The sequence below is a fragment of the Carcharodon carcharias genome, chromosome 15 (genome assembly GCF_017639515.1).
Source record: "Carcharodon carcharias isolate sCarCar2 chromosome 15, sCarCar2.pri, whole genome shotgun sequence".
Taxonomy (NCBI): domain Eukaryota; kingdom Metazoa; phylum Chordata; class Chondrichthyes; order Lamniformes; family Lamnidae; genus Carcharodon; species Carcharodon carcharias.
This window is the reverse complement of record NC_054481.1, coordinates 8390706-8409246: the sequence shown is the minus strand read 5'-3', so window position 1 is coordinate 8409246 and position 18541 is coordinate 8390706. Positions and strand designations below refer to the sequence as shown.

The 18541-nt window shown below is 53.8% G+C and overlaps 1 protein-coding gene across 1 annotated transcript in view; it reads right to left on the bottom strand.

Moving 5' to 3' along the window:
* shisa9a (shisa family member 9a) overlaps positions 1-18541 on the bottom strand; it is a 325209-nt gene that overhangs the window by 17798 nt on the left and 288870 nt on the right. Inside the window, exon 3 of the mRNA XM_041207299.1 lies at positions 12254-12409. Within this exon, the coding sequence (XP_041063233.1) occupies positions 12254-12409 (156 nt within the window). The remainder of the gene's footprint in view (positions 1-12253; positions 12410-18541) is intronic.

Below are 18541 nucleotides of genomic sequence, written 5' to 3'. Positions count from 1 at the left end.
ACAGTTAAAATGAAACCAGAACGGTACCCCACTTGATTGAGTTTAGATGTACTGAGAACTGTAAACATGAAGCACAGTGCTGAACATCATAGTCTTTTAGGTCTGTCCAAGGTGTACATTGCTTTAATTTATTCATGCATTTGAATAGACCCCTCTGGATAAGCAATGCCAGGAGTAACATGTTAATCTATTTTAATCCAGTTATATTTCTTCCAGGGGTCAGATTTGCTCTATTTCAGTGAATGGATTAAACAGCATGTTGGGGAGTACACGTGAACCATTTGGCTCCATGTGTATCTCTCTCCATCAGTTAATTAGTCTTTAATCGAGCACTCTAAATGTTCACTTGTAATATGGGCCGGTTCCATTTCATCTACTTTGTAGCTGGTAACCTCGTTCAACTCCCGAGGAGCAGTAGAGATTGTTCAACTGCTCCCGGCAGTCCTTGTTCCTTCCTAATTCCCTAAATTACCGTTTGGCTTTCTTCTCAAGATGATATCGGTTCGAAGGGGCAAAGTGCAAGTTAGAAACAAAGACAAAAAAGTGCTGGAAAAGCTCAGCAGGTCTGGCAGCATCTGTGGAGAGAGGAACCCGAGTTGACCTTTTGGGCCCTGTGGATTGGCACCCGGCCTGCCTATCTCATAGGAGCCTCAATCCTCAAATGCTGCATTCTGTACGTTATGGTGACAGCATCTCACTTGGATCATTCTGTCCGAAAACTTTCAGAACTGTGTCCTAGCTTGAGCCAGCATTTTCCCCGTGCCACCCCCCTTTCCTGTCCCCACCCCCCACCCTCCCCCCCCAAAAACCTCCCACCCCCACCCCCGCTCCTCCAAACCAGCCGAGCCTCCCTCCTGCTGAAAGGAGAGTCAGGAGCGTTCCGGAATCGTCGGCAACCTCCTCGGGTTTCCCTCGGAGCTGCTGCTGCTGCTTCACTGGGCAGGGTGGTGGAATTCCACATAAACTGGGATCCGCGGCACAGGAACGGTGAAGTTAAACAAGGAGCAGGCAGCTCCCAGGAGCCTCTGGCATTTCGCTTAGTTGGCGCAGGTAAGATGCTTTGTAAGACACTAGTCCATTGGGCACGGAGGGTGGGGTGGGTGGGGGGGCCTCACAGGTGACATGATTCTCACCCACAACCAGCGAGGTTGTTCAGTCGGGGTGTACAGTATCTCTGCGCTCTCTTTACTCAAGGGATATAATGGGCTGCGTGGGATTGAAAACTTCCTCAAGGTCTAAAATTACGCCAATTTAGCATAACCTCGGATGTGTAATGGTTGCTGCCAGCGCAAAACTAAAGAAGTGACTGATGAGCGTAAAAGCTCTGAACCTCCTCCATGTCCAACTCAGTCCTGCCGCTCTGACAATGTGGACTCGAAACCTTAACTCTGTGTCTCTCTCCACGGATGCTGTCAGACCTGCTGAGGCTTTTCCAGCATTTCCTGTTTTTAATTTCAGTCACGCCTCAGTTGGTAACACACTCGCTTCTGAGCCACAAGCTTAAATTCCACCCCAGACGCTTCAGCACAAAGTACAGGCTGACACTCCAGTGCAGGGAGTGCTGCTCTGTCCAAGGTGCTGTCTTTCACTGGAAACATTAAACCCAGGCTCCGCCTGCCTACTCAGGCCGATGGAAAAGATCCCCTACCACTGTTTTGAAGATCATCATGGGACTCTTCTCTGGCCTTCTCACCCTCAACCAACACGGCTAAAAGCAGATCATCTGGTCATTAACATATTGCACACAGCAAGCTCCCACAAGGAAAACCAAGCTGACTGCTGCATTTCCTATCCACAACAGTGACTAGGCCTCAACAGTACTTCATTGACTGTAAAATGCTTTGGGATGTCCCTGAGGTTGTGAAAAGTAGTTTACAAATGCATGTTTTTTTTTCTGTTATTGCTTTTATTTGTTGTCCCCATCCTCATATTGGACCCCTTCTGCCATACGTCTTGAATGAAAGGATACTGGTGCCCAGGCAGTCATCAGTAGAATGTGTAAATGGCAGTGAGAAAGTTGGCAGGTTCCTCCTCCGATATCCCTCCCTCCATGGAGCATTTTGCTGACAGTGTCTTTTATACATTCATGGGATGTGGGTGTCACAGGCCAGGCCAGCATTTGTTGCCCATCCCTAATTGCCCTTGAACTGAGTGCCTTGCTAGGCCATTTCAGAGGGCAGTTAAGAGTCAACCACATTGCTGTGTGTCTGGAGTCTCATGTAGGCCAGACCAGGTAAGGACAGCAGATTTCCTTCCCTAAAGGACATTAGTGAACCAGATGGGGTTTTAACGACAATCAGTGATCGTTTCACAGTCACCATGACTGAGACGAGCTTTCAGTTCCAGACTGATTAACTGAATTCAAAATCCACCAGCTGCCTCCCACAGCATCAGCCTGGGCCTCTGGATTACTAGACCAGTGACATTACCCCTCTGCCACCAGCTCCACAACCCCTCCCAGCCAAGACCAGGAGTCCAACCTCTTTCCAATGTGCATTCTGAGGAAGAGAAAATAGAGAAAGGGAGACTGAAAGGATGGTAGAGAGACAGAGCTAAACTCAAAAGCAGCATGGGAACTGGTGTTACTGCCATGCTCAGCAAGGAAGACCTTGCCCATAATGTATTCAACACTGAATGTATTCAACAGCCAAGTCAACTGTTGCCCTGAGGATTAAACCTGCAACTAAGAATATATTTTTTAACCCCCGAGTGAAAAGACAGAGAGCAGATTCGAGGGCTGTCCTGTAATCTGCTGGTTATAAAGCAGCACCTACAGAAGGGGAAATCGGAGTCAGCATTCCGCTTCAGCGACAATGAAAAAGTTGGCTTGTTAAAAATGTAGGGATGAGTTTCCGTGGGATTTCTCCCACGCGTCTGTCACAAGAGCCTAGAAACCTGGAGAACAGCGGTGCAGACATCTCAGATTACCATAGACAACCCGGGGAAACACAGCCCTCGGAAATGTTTGCCAGGAGCTCTGAAGGGGAGTCACCGGGACTCGAAGCGGTAACTCTGTTTCTCTCTCCACAGGCGCTGCCAGACCCGCTGAGCTGTTTCCAGCATTTCCTGTTTTGATTTGTTCCTTTGCTGGCTTAATACCAGCTTCCAGTTTTTTTTTTGGTATTAAAAACAGTTCGTGTATCTCATTTAAGTGGTTGGAAATGTGAAATTGAGAAGAAAAAAACAAAAGGCTTTTATCTGGAACGTTCTCTTGTATAAATTCTCAATGTCACATTTTAATTGATGGTCATTTGCTTATTAATTGGTTAATGACTTTCCTGGCAGCCACAGTTCCCATTTTACATCCACCTGGGCACAGTGTTGAGTACTAATGAGATAAAAACAAAAAAACTGCGGATGCTGGAAATCCAAAACAAAAACAGAATTACCTGGAAAAACTCAGCAGGTCTGGCAGCTTCGGCGGAGAAGAAAAGAGTTGACGTTTCGAGTCCTCATGACCCTTCCTAAGGAGTTTTTCCAGGTAATTCTGCTTTTGTTACAGTGTTGAGTAGTGCCTGTTGGGAGCCTCAGTGATTCTATCACAAGGAGACAACTCACAATCGGACATTTCTCCACAGGGAGGACAATAGAACCTGACTAACCTCCCAGAAGCCTTCTTAAAGTCTCACTGCCAGAGAGAAGACCCTTCACCCTCAATGTTTTTATTTTATTCATTAGATGTGGGCACTGCTGGCTAGGCCAGCATTTATTACCCTTGTTCGGAGGGCATTTAAGGGTCAACCACTGAGTCTGGAGTCACATGTAGACCAGACCAGGCAAGGATGGCAGATTTCCTTCCCTAAAGGGCATCGGTGAACCAGGTGGGATTTTTTCCCAACAATTGGCAATCGTCAGACTGTTGAATTCAAATTCCACCATCTGCCGTGGTGGGATCCGAACACAGGGTGTTTGCCTTGGGGCTTTGGGATACTAGCTCAGTGACGATACCACAACCCCATCACCTCCCCAGGGCTGTTGAATGAAATGGAGGAACCAAAGAAAGGGTCATCACTTTATTCTTCAGCCACAGTTACCATCACGTGAAATATATTTGCATGAGGATATGATAGATAATAGGAGGCCTTGTGGTGCAGAGGGTAGTGTCCCTGTCTCTGAGCCCGATGCTCTGGGTTCAAGTCCCACACCTTGCTGGTCAAGGAAGGTGTGTTCATAACTCAGCCAGGCTGGTTGAGCATCAACCTGCAAATCCTTCCAACACACACCAATGGCAGGTGGTAAGAGAATCCTGGTCAGTCATCTGATGGAAAAAAATTGGAGCGTCTACCATCCCTATCCATAGCTCCGGACTACAAAGCGCTTGTTGCCACAGCAACCTCCTTGGTGTGGGGGTGGGGTTGGTTCAGTTGACTGGGCAGCTGGTGTGGGTTAAATTGGTGCTGAGAGTTCAGGGCTTGATCCCCGTTCTGCCGGGGTAGACTGGGGACCTGTCTCCTTGCCCGACCTGTGCTGGAGGTCGAGGTGCTGTGGGTCAGACCTGCCTTCGGGTAGAGAACCGAAGAAGAAGATTATCGATAATCTGTAATGGGTTTTATCCCTTAGGTGCAAACCTAACCAAAATAGAGAGCAGGCCACTGTTTCTCATCCTGAATTAGCTTGAGGAGATTTTGTTCGGTAGAGCAATATAGAACTTGCTACTTTTCTGAAAGCAGCTTCCTTTTGAAAGTCAAGGTAAACTTATAAAATGCAGGTCAATTATTCAATCTCCGCGGGATAATCATTGCCATGAAACTAGCTGTGTATAATTCTTTCTCAATGTCAAACAACCTTGGAGAGTTTCAACATATGTTTCTCACCAAAACACTCAGCTCTCAAACAATAGATCCAATATCATTTCAGGAGAAAGTTGGACCAACGAATATACTTTGCACACACAGAAAAATTGCAGTTGTTAAACACTCTGGACAAAAATCAAAAACATCTGAATTCTAAAATAGGCACCATCTCTTGTTGCATCAACAAACAGCGGCTAGGGTATTTCGGAGGGTGGGTGTTTCCCCATTGGCTCTGCCTGCCCTGCAGTCACTTCACACTCGAGTGAGTGTCCATTGGCTGCGGCCGGGACTTCCGCCTAGTACCCGGGAGGAAGTCCAATCTGATTGGCTCACAGCTCTCCGGTCTCTGCGGTGACAGACGATGCAGTAGACAGAAATGGAACTTCCTGAAGACCACAGAGCCTAAATCCCGGGATGGGGCAGAAAGGTACGTTTTTAGGGTCCCAGGGCGGAGAGGGTGGGGAAGGCCTGTGGGGGGTGGGGTTGTGGGGGGAGGGGAGGTGGAAAGTGGGCAATTGGGGTGTCGGGGATAGGCTGGGGAAGGCGTGGTAGGGAAGTCCAATGGCCACCGGACTTTAAGTGTGGGGGGGCACCCAAAGTTAAAAGGGAGTTTCTGATGGAGGCACCACACATGCCACCCCCCCCACCCACCCCCCCAACCACCACCCAGCCCCCCCTCTCTACCCACCACCCCACCCACCATCCACCCCCCCCTCTCCACCCACCACCCACCGCCCCCCTCCACCCACCACCCCACTACCCCCCACTCCCTGCCCGAGTCCTAAGCTCAAGCAGTTCCAGGCTTCTCCCATGCCCAAGAAATCCCCCCTGCCAACCTAAAAATGGAGGCTGGGTGGGAAGTGGCCAATAATTGGGGCAAGGGTGGGGGGGCTGGTCTTAAGCCTTGCCCACCACAGTGTAAAGTCGCTGAGACCCATTCCTCCTATTTCACAGTCACCACCCCGACTCCATCTACAAACCCCACCAGTGGAGGAACACAAAATTCAGTCCATAGTTCTCACAGTCTCATTATGGTGGTCAAACAGGTCAATTAGTATTACTTCCTTTGAAATCTCTCCATTTGAATTTTCCCCTTGGTCATGTCACCGATATTTTTTCTTTGCACACTCACTTCCCATTTTGATTTATCGATTTCCACTCGTCCAAATCCCATGCTTGTTTCACAAGGTGACATTTGTTTGCTGCAGAGGATTCAGTGGGAGAATTTCTCCAGGAATTGGCTGCAGACAGTCTTTAATGAGCTCTGTTGCATATCTAAAGTTCTGCCTAGAGCCAATTATCCCCAAAAGTCAAGAACGCTGTGCACTTAGGTGCAAAATGCAGGAGTTATAGCTTATTAAAGCTGAAGTGTCTCCTACTTTGCCAAGCACAGGGTTCCCTTCAAGTGAAGTTGAAGTTACGGTGGGAGAATTGAAGTGAAACAATCCAATGGTTGTATTATTGCTCCCCCTCTGTGCTTGCAAACTACCACACCATCTCTAATCTTGCTTCCTTCTCCCAAGTCTTCAGCTTCCCAAATCCATTCCGATCTTTCATCAACTCCATGTTGGAATACCTCCAGACAGGTATCCACACCTTTCACAGTCCTGAAATGGGCAAAGTCACCAATGAAAACTTGCGTGACTATTCCCATGGCAAACTATCCTTCCTCATCCTTCTCAACAACTGTCATCTTTCTGCAGTCTTTCTCACCATTAACCCGCTCTACCTTCCTCCAACTCTGTTCCCTAGCCGGGTGGGGCTGCTCTCACCTGATTCTGTTCTTACCTGTCCAGTCATAGCCAGAGAATCACCCACAATGGCTTCTCCTCCTGCTCCGGTACTGTTACCTCTAGTGTCTCCCAAGGATCTACCTTTGGCCCCCTCCTATTTCTCATCTGCATGTTGCCCCTCGGTGATATCATCCAAAAACACATGACAGATTCCACATGCACAGTGAAGAGACCCAGCTCCACCTCACCACCGCCTCTCTCAACTCTTCCTCTGTTTCTAATTTGTAACATGGCTTGGCCAAAACCCAGTACTGGATGAGCAGAAATTTTCTCCAAATAAGTATTGAGAATTGCAAAACCATTGCCTTTGTTCTCCCCTGGCAAGCTCTGTCCCCTAACCACAGACTCCATCCATCTCCTTGGCAACTCTCTTGAGGCTGACCCAGACCATATGTAACCCTGAGGTCATAATGACTCCAAGGTGAGCTGCCAACCACATTTCTTCTCCATTGTTAAGACCACCTACTTCCACCTCTGTAACACCGACCGATTCCATCCTCTCTCAGCCTGCCTTTGTTATATCTAGACTTGACAACTCCAGCTCAGCTTAATTGGATGGAGCCTTCCCTGCAGTTGTGAGGATTCTACACAAAAGGAGTTTGAGACAATCTCAACCCAGCCCGTAATGGATGGTGATTCACGAGATAGAACATTCCAGAAATCAGTACAGACCGGCTGCAACTTGAGAATCTCGCTCAGCAAGGTCACAAAATGGCTGCCATGCAGAAAGGTATAGTCAATCGTTTAGAAGGTAGGAATGATCTCCTGAGGATGGTGCAGAATGAGGGGGGCTTTACACTGCAGCTGTCCCATTTAATACCTGACATGAATATACTCAACATTGATGATATCATCAATAGAATCACAGAATCACAGAATCACACAGTGCAGAAGAGGCCCTTCGACCCATCAAGTCTGCACCGACACGTGAGAAACACCTGACCTACCTACCTAATCCCATTTACCAGCACTTGGCCCATAGCCTTGAATGTTATGACGTGCCAAGTGCTCATCCAGGTACTTTTTAAAGGATGTGAGGCAACCACCACCCTCCCAGGCAGCACATTCCAGACCGTCACCACCCTCTGGGTAAAAAAGTTTTTCCTCACATCCCTCCCTAAACCTCCTGCCCTTCACCTTGAACTTATGCCCCCTCGTGACTGACCCTTCAACTAAGGGGAACAGCTGCTCCCCATCCACCCTGTCCATGCCCCTCATAATCTTGTACACCTCGATCAGGTCGCCCCTCAGTCTTCTCTGCTCCAACGAAAACAACTCAAGTCTATCCTCTTCATAACTTAAATATTTTATCCCAGGCAACATCCTGGTGAATTTCCTCTGCACCCCCTCCAGTGCAATCACATCCTTCCTATAATGTGGCTACCAGAACTGCACACAGTACTCCAGCTGTGGCCTCACCAAGGTTCTATACAACTCCAACATGACCTCCCTACTTTTGTAATCTATGCCTCAATTGATAAAGGCAAGTGTCCCATATGCCTTTTTCACCACCAGACTAACATGCCCCTCCGCCTTCAGAGATCTATGGACACACACGCCAAGGTCCCTTTGTTCCTCAGAACTTCCTAGTGCCATGCCGTTCATTGAATATTTCCTTGTCAAATTACTCCTGCCAAAGTATATCACCTCACACTTTTCAGGGTTAAATTCCATCTGCCACTTATCTGCCCATTTGACCATCCCGTCTATATCTTCCTGTAGCCCAAGACACTCAACCTCACTGTTAACCACCCGGCCAATCTTTGTGTCATCCGCAAACTTACTAATCCTACACATCACATAGTCATCTATGTCGTTTATATAAATGACAAATAATAGGGGACCCAGCACAGATCCCTGTGGTACGCCACTGATAGGTGGTAGTGGTCGCGGGTTTGGAAGGTGCTGTTGAAGGAGCCTTGGCGAGTTGCTGCAGTGCATCTTGTAGGTGGCGCACACTGCTGCTACTGTCCGTCGGTGGCGGAGGGACTGAACGTTTAAGTTGATGGATGGGGTGCCAATCAAAATTGGACCTCGAGGTGCCCCTTTCTCAGGTGTGAAATTGGGCAAACTGATCTAGTTTTGGGAGATAGTCCCACACACCAAGAGCAACTAAAATCTAGCACCATTTCAGCTCAGGTGATACTTGGGTGAACCTGTCATCCCCCCCTAAACAGACATGTGCTAATAAAGGGCCAACGCCTGTTTAAGGGTGCCTCCTATAAACTTGTTGACCCTGCCCTTTTACAGTGCTGCCAACAGTTAAGAATCTGTGCAGTGCCTGATTCCCACCCTAGGACCAGTGAGCTGTTTATGTTTAAGTGCATCTTGCAGTGGACCCTTGGCACTACTCATGTCCATGACAAGGAAATGGGGCGAGTCTTCCACCGATTCCAGTGGGTTGCCGCTTCCTTCACTCTGCCCACCCCCAGCCAGCTCAATGCTGCCAGATAGCCAAAGAGATGAAATGCTTCCTGAGCTTTTATCTGTGCTATCCCAGACCCTAACCTATTTGGGGTAGAGTTTTATCTCTGCCTCTGGACAGTAATCTAGTGAAGCCCATCACTCTCCCCTCACAGAACCCACCAGATTTTCATGCCGTCAAAATGAATCAACGTTTTTATACCAGTGGGAAAACTGATCCACTAGGATGTAAATCAATCCCTAAGTATACAGAGTGACAAAATTTCAAGGTCCCTGGGACCGAAATATTTGGAGGTATAAAAATCATGAAAAAAATTAGGGTCCCTCACAAAAGGAACGTTTTACTCTTTTCACCAAAATAAAGACACTAAATTATCCATCTGGATAGTTTGTAGTTGTAATTCCAATGTACATGGAAGTGTAGGGGGGGAATATCATTACTGGGAAATGATGGGATAAAGACTTGCAGTAGCACAGGGAGATGCAGGTGAAGGGCTATGGAGATAGAGCAGGATTATGGGACTATTTGGATAGCCCTTTCAAAAGAGCAGGATGCAGAAACAATGGGCAGAATGGCCTCTTTCTGTGGGGCACGACTCCATGATTCCATGACATGTACACGATTTTGGAAGGCCAGGGGGATTTCAGGCCTGTTTAGGACGCTTAGGATTGCTTGACTTCCTCCAGTGTAGCTGGGCCTAGCCAAGCTTGAAGCCACTACCCCCAGTTCCAGCTAGGGTTACAGCACAACTCCACAAGGACAACTGCAAGGTTGCTTATGAATTTCTGTGGAAAGGCGTCGTGATGAGGAAACCCAAAAGTGAACATATAAAGGAAAGAACTCACACTCATACCACATCTCTCATAAAGTCAGGGTCCCCCAAAGTTCTGTGGGAGTGTGCTCACTGTTGTAGCACATGGAAACCCAGCTATCGTCAACAGGGGAACAGCGAGGCTCCGCAGACAATCTGTCTCTTAGTGATGTTGGTTGAGGGATAAGCATTGACCAGGACACCACGAGCCGTTCCTAGCAATCGTGTCAAGTGACTCCTCCGAAAGACAGCACCCCCTCAGTGCTGCACTAGAGTGCCAGCCTAGAGTATGTGTTCAAGGGCAGGGTTTTGCCCTCTAGGTCAGGAACCCCACGCTTTGTTGGGAAAAGTCACCCAGCAGTGGCTTTCTCCGAGTTGGCCCAATTAGTGGCTCGAGGCCGGACAGCGATGCGATTACCCCCTGCGCCACCATCTCCTCAAGGGGCCTCTTGATGGAAGCTCTCCAGCAGGCTGACACACACCCTCTCCCCAACCGGCTAAACATTTAACTAAGAAACAGGTTCAGTAGCCAGGTCATCGGCCTGGAAGGGGAAGCGCCTCCCCCCACCCCCACACACAAGAGCGTAACCTCTGGCTGCATCTGAAACCAGGCAAGTGGGGAAGGCCTCAAAGCCTGCTCGGAGAACGTGTTATTATTGGCTTCGGTCTGGTACGTGGTAGTGGTGGTCCTGGTGTGGAGGCGATAAGATTAGCAAGCTCTGTGAGCAGGATTTTTAACACGGCGGGCGATCGACGCCTGCGATCGGGACCCTGGCATCGATTTCACGCTGGCTGCCCAATTCACTGCCAGAGCCAGCGTGAAATGTGCCCGACATCGCCGAGCGCTGCGGGGGTGAGGGCAGGAGGAGGGTGGGCGCGGAAGTTCGCACTCGCGCTCGAGAGCGGGCGCAGTGGACTCCCCCTGAGACACAGAGCTGCCTCAGGAGATCCCTCTTCGACGTGACTCTGTCACATGAGTCGGGCCACGTTATGAATGGAGTTTGAAATTAGTTCGTTTTTTTTTTAAATTGCTGTCGGAATCCTCATCCCGACCGTGGGCGCGATTTCCTAAAAAAAAAAATATCCAAAGGCCGCTTGGCCTTTGCTCCTGACCCGCCAGGGTGAGGTCGGACGGGCAGTGAAAACTTCAGCCCATTATTACTCTAGGGACCCTAATCGGCCTGTAAACTGGCGGCGGGCACGCTGCCGACTCCCGAAATATCGCCCGAGCGCACGAAGGCATCGGGACGCTCGCTCGGCTTCGTCGCCGGCCGGTTTGCGCTCGAGCGGGCCGGTTTACGCTCCCACCCGCTCAGCGCAAACTCTTTTGCCCTTTGTTTTATTGAATGGTACGCTAAGTATTTGCGAGGCAGTTTCCACATGATGCTCCACATGAAACTCTCTCTCTCTCTCTCTCTCTCCCTCTCTCCAGGAGGCCTACCACTGAGGCAAGGTTGACAACTTCATGCCATTCACCTGCCATAACCTCACCGTGCCCAGGTCGGCAGCAAAAACACCACAATCCCCACAAAATTGACAAATTCTGTCTTGGCACATGTGACGGGTTATTTCACAGATAATTTGTAAGCACTACAAAAGGAATTATCTTTTTACAAAAGATCATTAAATGCCGCAGAGAACTTGGCAATGGTTGATGAATCTGTGCGAATGTTTCTCGGTTGTTAACAACAGCCCACGTAAATATTGAAGCACAAAGATCATTTGCAGCAGATTTGACTTTTTGTTGATGCCGGCTTGTCTCATGATTCTAACCAATGAGGCAGGCCGGAGGTGGAGTGGCATCTTTTTGGCTGCAGCTGCGTCAACTCTCCCGGTGAACTCTGACCTGCCCATGGGAGGCAGGCAGTGTGACTGACTACTCCAGGAGCCCAGTAATAACTCACAGCGAGCTTATCAACAACACTCAGGAGTGCTGATGAATACCAGGATAAGGGGGTCTTGCGGTGCTAATGAGGGGCGGGGGGGGTGGGGGGGGGTGGTGTGGTGGTGGAATGGTGGAGCAGATTTTGACAGGGCTGTCACCAAATCATTTGGAAAGCCCGATCGCGTCCAGTAGGGCGATCCATCATGAAAAATGGTGCTCAAGACCTTTCAATCCACAAAAGCAACCACTGAGCGAAAACGGGGAGAGAGGGCACCATCTCCTCTACCATCACCATCACCTCTACCGTTACCATCACCTCTACCGTCCAACAGACTGATGTCCTGACTGTGGGAGAGGCTGTGTGGCCAAGATACAGTTCATGAGCTATCTGCAAACCCACAGCCAGCGCCGATATCCCACTTACACCCAGTAAGAAAGAATTATCCTGCACATGACAGGTTGTCGATGATGATGATGATGGAAAGCTCATTAATCTAGATAAAGCTCCTGTTCACAAGGCATTCCTCATTGTTTTTCTCTACTTACCCACTAACTTTAGCGAGGCATATTTATTCAACTCCTTGCCTGGGATCTGCTGCTCAAACGAATGCGAACCTTGCCCCAGGGTAGGATAGGAATGAGGTTGGGCCATCTGAGGGATCAGGGGATAGGTTGGGCCTGCATTGTTCATCTGTGTCTGGTCTGCAAAACATTTGAGAGAAGAGCACAATATTCATAGTGAATACAGAAAAAAATGTGTGAAAAGCATTAATCACAATCTCCACCCACATACAGGGAGAAGATTGTCTTTTCATTTTACAGATAAAGCTCATTAGTAAAAGGTCTGTAATGAATACCACACAACACAATGACTTCGGACTATTAACACTATCTACAAAGCCAATGATGATAAACCCCGTTAATATGAGCTGTGATAATATGAAATTGTTTCACAAGAATCTTGTCCTTAATCCCCAGCGACATTCCATTATGATTTCAAGCCCGTTGATAAAATATTAATATAGTATGCTAATATCATACATGATGTAATACAGCAATAACATGAATAAAATATATAATGAAAAGTGATTCTTAGTACAATTTGTTCCTGTGGGGGTTGCACACTTTCAATAGAGAATAAAACCATCAGATAAATTAGAGATGTGTTCCCAATTTGTTTGCTTTATTCTTGTTTGGGATGTGGGTGTCATTGGCATGACCAGCATTTGTTGCCCATCCATAATTGCCCTTGAACTGAACATTTCAGAGAAATTGCTGTGGATCTGGAGTCACTTGTAGGCCAGACCAGGTAAGGATAGCAGATTTCCTTCCTTAAAGGACATTAGTGAACCAGATGGGTTTTTACAACAATCGATGATAGTTTCATGGTCACTGTGACTGAGATTAGCTTTCAATTCCAGATTTTATGAATTGAATTTAAATTCCACCAGCTGCCACGGTGGGATTTGAACCCATGTCCTCAGAGCATTAAACTGGGTCTCTGCATTACTGGGCCAGTGACCTTACCACAACACCACCATCTCCCCCTTGCAGAGGAGATACATTGCATGGCAAGGGGGAGGGTAACTATCTTCGTACAAGGGCAAGAAAGTCATCAGAACAAACCCGACAATACAAGACCTTGGGACGTTTGGCAGGATAATGCACAAAAGCAACTGTGGGTATCCCAGCTCACACATCTACACACCATTGTGTGCATTTTATTAAAGTTTTTGGGGCTGTTACTCTCTTCACTGGCTTGTTGCAAGCTGCATGTGAAAGGGACTCATCTGTATGGCACTCTCTGAAACTCAGCGTAAAATTGAATGTATAACGCTGGAACAGAGTCATTTGTTGCCCATGAGTTAGATATAGCTCTTGGGGCGAAAGGGGTCAAAGGATATGGGGAAAAAGCGGGAGCAGGCTATTGAGTTGGATGATCAGCCATGATCATAATGAATGGTGGAGCAGGCTCGAAGGGCCGAATGGCCTACTTCTGCTCCTAGTTTCTATGTTTCTACACTTGGCCCAAACTGATCTATGTCAGTCTTTACACTCCACATGAACCTTGTCCCTAACCCTATTACCGTATCCTACTATTCCTTTCCCGCTCAAATGCATCTATACTATTCACCTCAACTACAAGGACAAACACAGCTAAATTCATTCGGATCTCAGACAGAATGCCCTGTTTGAAGTTTAGAATCACCTTGGGTCAGTCAGACAGCTCCTTCCAAACCCACCACCACTACCATCTTGAAGGACAAGGGCAGCAGATAGGTGGGAAAACCACCACCTGCAAGTTCCCCTCCAAGTCCCTCACCATCCTGACTTGGAAATATATCGGCCATTCCTTCGCTGGGTCAAAATCCTGGAACTTCCTCCCCAACAGCACTGTGGGTGTACCTACACCAGGTGGACTGCAACAGTTCAAGAAGGCAGCTCACCACCACCTTCTCAAGGGCAATTAGGGATGGGCAATAAATGCTGGCCTAGCCAGCGATGCCCACATCCTATAAAAGTAATTTTTAAAAACAACAATTCAAGTAGTCACACCTGTAGAAAAAGATCTGACTGGATGTTGCGGGGGTGGGGGGGGGTCCCAAATAAATGCTTTCATGGTGAAACTTAGGTTCTAGAGCCTACAGAAAATTCCACAGTAGCACTCTACCCCTCCCCCCACCCCACCTCACCCCACCCCACAGCGCCTCACCCCACCCCACCTCACCTCACCTCACCCACCCCATCCCACCCCACCCCACCTCACCCACCCCACACCACCCCACCTCCCCTCACCCCACCCCACAGCGCCTCACCCCACCCCACCTCACCCACCCCATCCCACCCCACCCCACCTACCCCCACCCCACCCCACCTCACCCCACCCCACCTCACCCACCCCATCCCACCCCACCCCACCTACCCCCACCCCACCCCACCTCACCCACCCCATCCCACCCCACCTCACCTCACCCACCCCATCCCACCCCACCCCACCTCACCCACCCCACCCCACCCCACACCACCCCACCCCACAGCACCTCACCCCACCTCACCTCACCCACCCCACCCCACAGCGCCTCACCCCACCTCACCTCACCCACCCCATCCCACCCCACACCACCTCACCCCACCCCACCCCACCTCCCCCCACCCCACCCCACCCCACCCCACAGCACCTCACCCCACCCCACCTCACCCCACCCCACCCCACCTCACCCCACCCCACCCCACCTCACCCACCCCATCCCACCCCACACCATCCCACCCCACACCACCCCACCCCACAGCACCTCACCCCACCCCACCTCACCCACCCCATCCCACCCCACCCCACCCCACCTCCCCCCACCCCACCTCACCCACCCCACCCCACCCCACCTCCCCCCACCCCACCTCACCCACCCCATCCCACCCCACCCCACCCCACCTCCCCCCACCCCACCTCACCCACCCCACCCCACCCCACCCCACCTCACCCCACCCCACCCCACCTCCCCCCACCCCACCTCACCCACCCCACCCCACCCCACCTCACCCCACCCCACCCCACCCCACCCCACCTCACCCACCCCATCCCACCCCAGCCCACCTCCCCCCACCCCACAGCACCTCACCCACCCCATCCCACCCCAGCCCACCTCCCCCCACCCCACAGCACCTCACCCCACCTCACCCACCCCAGCCCACCCCACCCCACCCCACCCCACCTCCCCCCACCCCACAGCACCTCACCCACCCCATCCCACCCCAGCCCACCCCACCCCACCCCACCCCACCTCCCCCCACCCCACAGCACCTCACCCCACCCCACAGCACCTCACCCACCCCCACCCCACCCCACCCCACCCCACCCCACCTCCCCCCACCCCACAGCACCTCACCCCACCTCACCCACCCCATCCCACCCCACACCACCCCACCCCACAGCGCCTCACCCACCCCATCCCACCCCACCCCACCCCACCTCACCCACCCCATCCCACCCCACCCCACCCCACCCCACCCCACCCCACCCCACAGCGCCTCACCCCACCTCACCTCACCCACCCCATCCCACCCCACCCCACCTACCCCCACCCCACCCCACCTCACCCCACCCCACCTCACCCACCCCATCCCACCCCACCTACCCCACCCCACAGCGCCTCACCCCACCCCACCTCACCTCACCTCACCCACCCCATCCCACCCCACCCCACCTCACCCACCCCACCCCACCCCACACCACCCCACCCCACAGCACCCACCCCACAGCGCCTCACCCCACCCCACCTCACCCACCCCATCCCACCCCACAGCACCTCACCCAACCCACCCCACCCCACCTCACCCACCCCACCCCACCCCACCTCCCCCCACCCCACCCCACCTCACCCACAGCACCTCACCCCACCTCACCCACCCCATCCCACCCCACACCACCCCACCCCACAGCACCTCACCCCACCTCACCCCACCTCACCCCACCCCACACCACCTCCCCCCACCCCACCCCACCTCACCCCACCCCATCCCACCCCACCTCCCCCCACCCCACCCCACAGCACCTCACCCCACCTCACCCACCCCACCCCACCCCACCTCCCCCCACCCCACCCCACCCCACCCCACCTCACCCCACCCCACCCCACCCCACCCCACCTCACCCCACCCCATCCCACCCCAGCCCACCTCCCCCCACCCCACCCCACCTCCCCCCACCCCACAGCACCTCACCCACCTCACCCCACCTCACCCCACCCCACCTCCCCCCACCCCACAGCACCTCACCCCACCTCACCCACCCCACCCCACCCCACCTCACCCCACCCCACCCCACCCCACCCCACCTCACCCCACCCCACACCACCTCCCCCCACCTCACCCCACCTCACCCCACCCCACAGCACCTCACCCCACCCCACAGCACCTCACCCACCCCATCCCACCCCACCTCCCCCCACCCCACCCCACAGCACCTCACCCACCCCATCCCACCCCACCTCCCCCCACCCCACCCCACAGCACCTCACCCCACCTCACCCCACCTCACCCCACCCCACACCACCTCCCCCCACCCCACAGCACCTCACCCCACCCCACAGCACCTCACCCCACCCCACCCCACCTCCCCCCACCCCACAGCACCTCACCCCACCCCACCCCACCTCCCCCCACCCCACAGCACCTCACCCCACCCCACCCCACCTCCCCCCACCCCACCCCACAGCACCTCCCCCCACCCCACAGCACCTCACCCCACCTCACCCACCCCACCCCACCCCACCCCACAGCACCTCACCCCACCTCACCCACCCCACCCCACCCCACCTCCCCCCACCCCACAGCACCTCACCCCACCTCACCCACCCCACCCCACCCCACCCCACAGCACCTCACCCCACCTCACCCACCCCACCCCACCCCACCTCCCCCCACCCCACAGCACCTCACCCCACCTCACCCACCCCACCCCACCCCACCTCACCCCACCCCACCCCACCCCACCCCACCTCACCCCACCCCACCCCACCCCACCCCACCTCACCCCACCCCACCCCACCTCCCCCCACCTCACCCCACCTCACCCCACCCCACAGCACCTCACCCCACCCCACAGCACCTCACCCACCCCATCCCACCCCACCTCCCCCCACCCCACCCCACAGCACCTCACCCCACCTCACCCCACCTCACCCCACCCCACACCACCTCCCCCCACCCCACCCCACCTCACCCCACCCCATCCCACCCCACCTCCCCCCACCCCACCCCACAGCACCTCACCCCACCTCACCCACCCCACCCCACCCCACCCCACCTCCCCCCACCCCACAGCACCTCCCCCCACCCACCCCACCCCACCTCCCCCCACCCCACCCCACCTCCCCCCACACCACCCCACCTCCCCCACCCCACCCCACCCCAACTCCCACCCCACCCCACCCCACCCCACCTCCCACCCCATCCCACCCCACCTCACCCACCCCATCCCACCCCACCCCACAGCGCCTCGCCCACCCCATCCCACCCCACCTCCCCCCACCCCACCTCACCCCACCCCACCTCACCCCACCCCACCTCCCCCCACCCCACCCCACCCCACAGCACCTCACCCCATCCCACCCCACCCACCCCACCCCACCTCACCCACCCCATCCCACCCCACCCCACCTCCCCCACCCCACCCCACCTCACCCACCCCACCCCACCCCACCTCACCCACCCCATCCCACCCCACCCCACCTCACCCACCCCATCCCACCCCACACCACCTCACCCACCCCACCCCACCTCACCCACCCCATCCCACCCCACCCCACACCACCTCACCCACCCCACCCTATCCCACCCCACCTCACCCACCCCATCCCACCCCACCTCCCCCCACCCCACAGCACCTCACCCCACCCCACACCACCCCACCTCACCCCACCCCACCTCACCTCACCCACCTCACCCCACCCCACCCCACAGCACCTCACCCCACCCCATCCCACCCCACCCCACTCACCCACCCCACCCCACCCCACCCCCACCCCACCCCACAGCACCTCACCCCACCCCACCTCCCCCCACCCCACCCACCTCCCCCCACCCCACCCCACCCCACCTCCCCCCACCCCACACCACCCCACCCCACACCACCTCCCCCCACGCCACAGCACCTCCCCCCACCCCATCCCACCCCACCTCACCCCACCCCACACCACCTCACCCACCCCACCCCACACCACCTCACCCCACCCCACCCCACACCACCTCACCCCACCTCACCCACCCCACCCCACCTCCCCCCACCACCTCACCCACCCCACCCCACCCCACCCACCCCACCTCACCCACCCCACC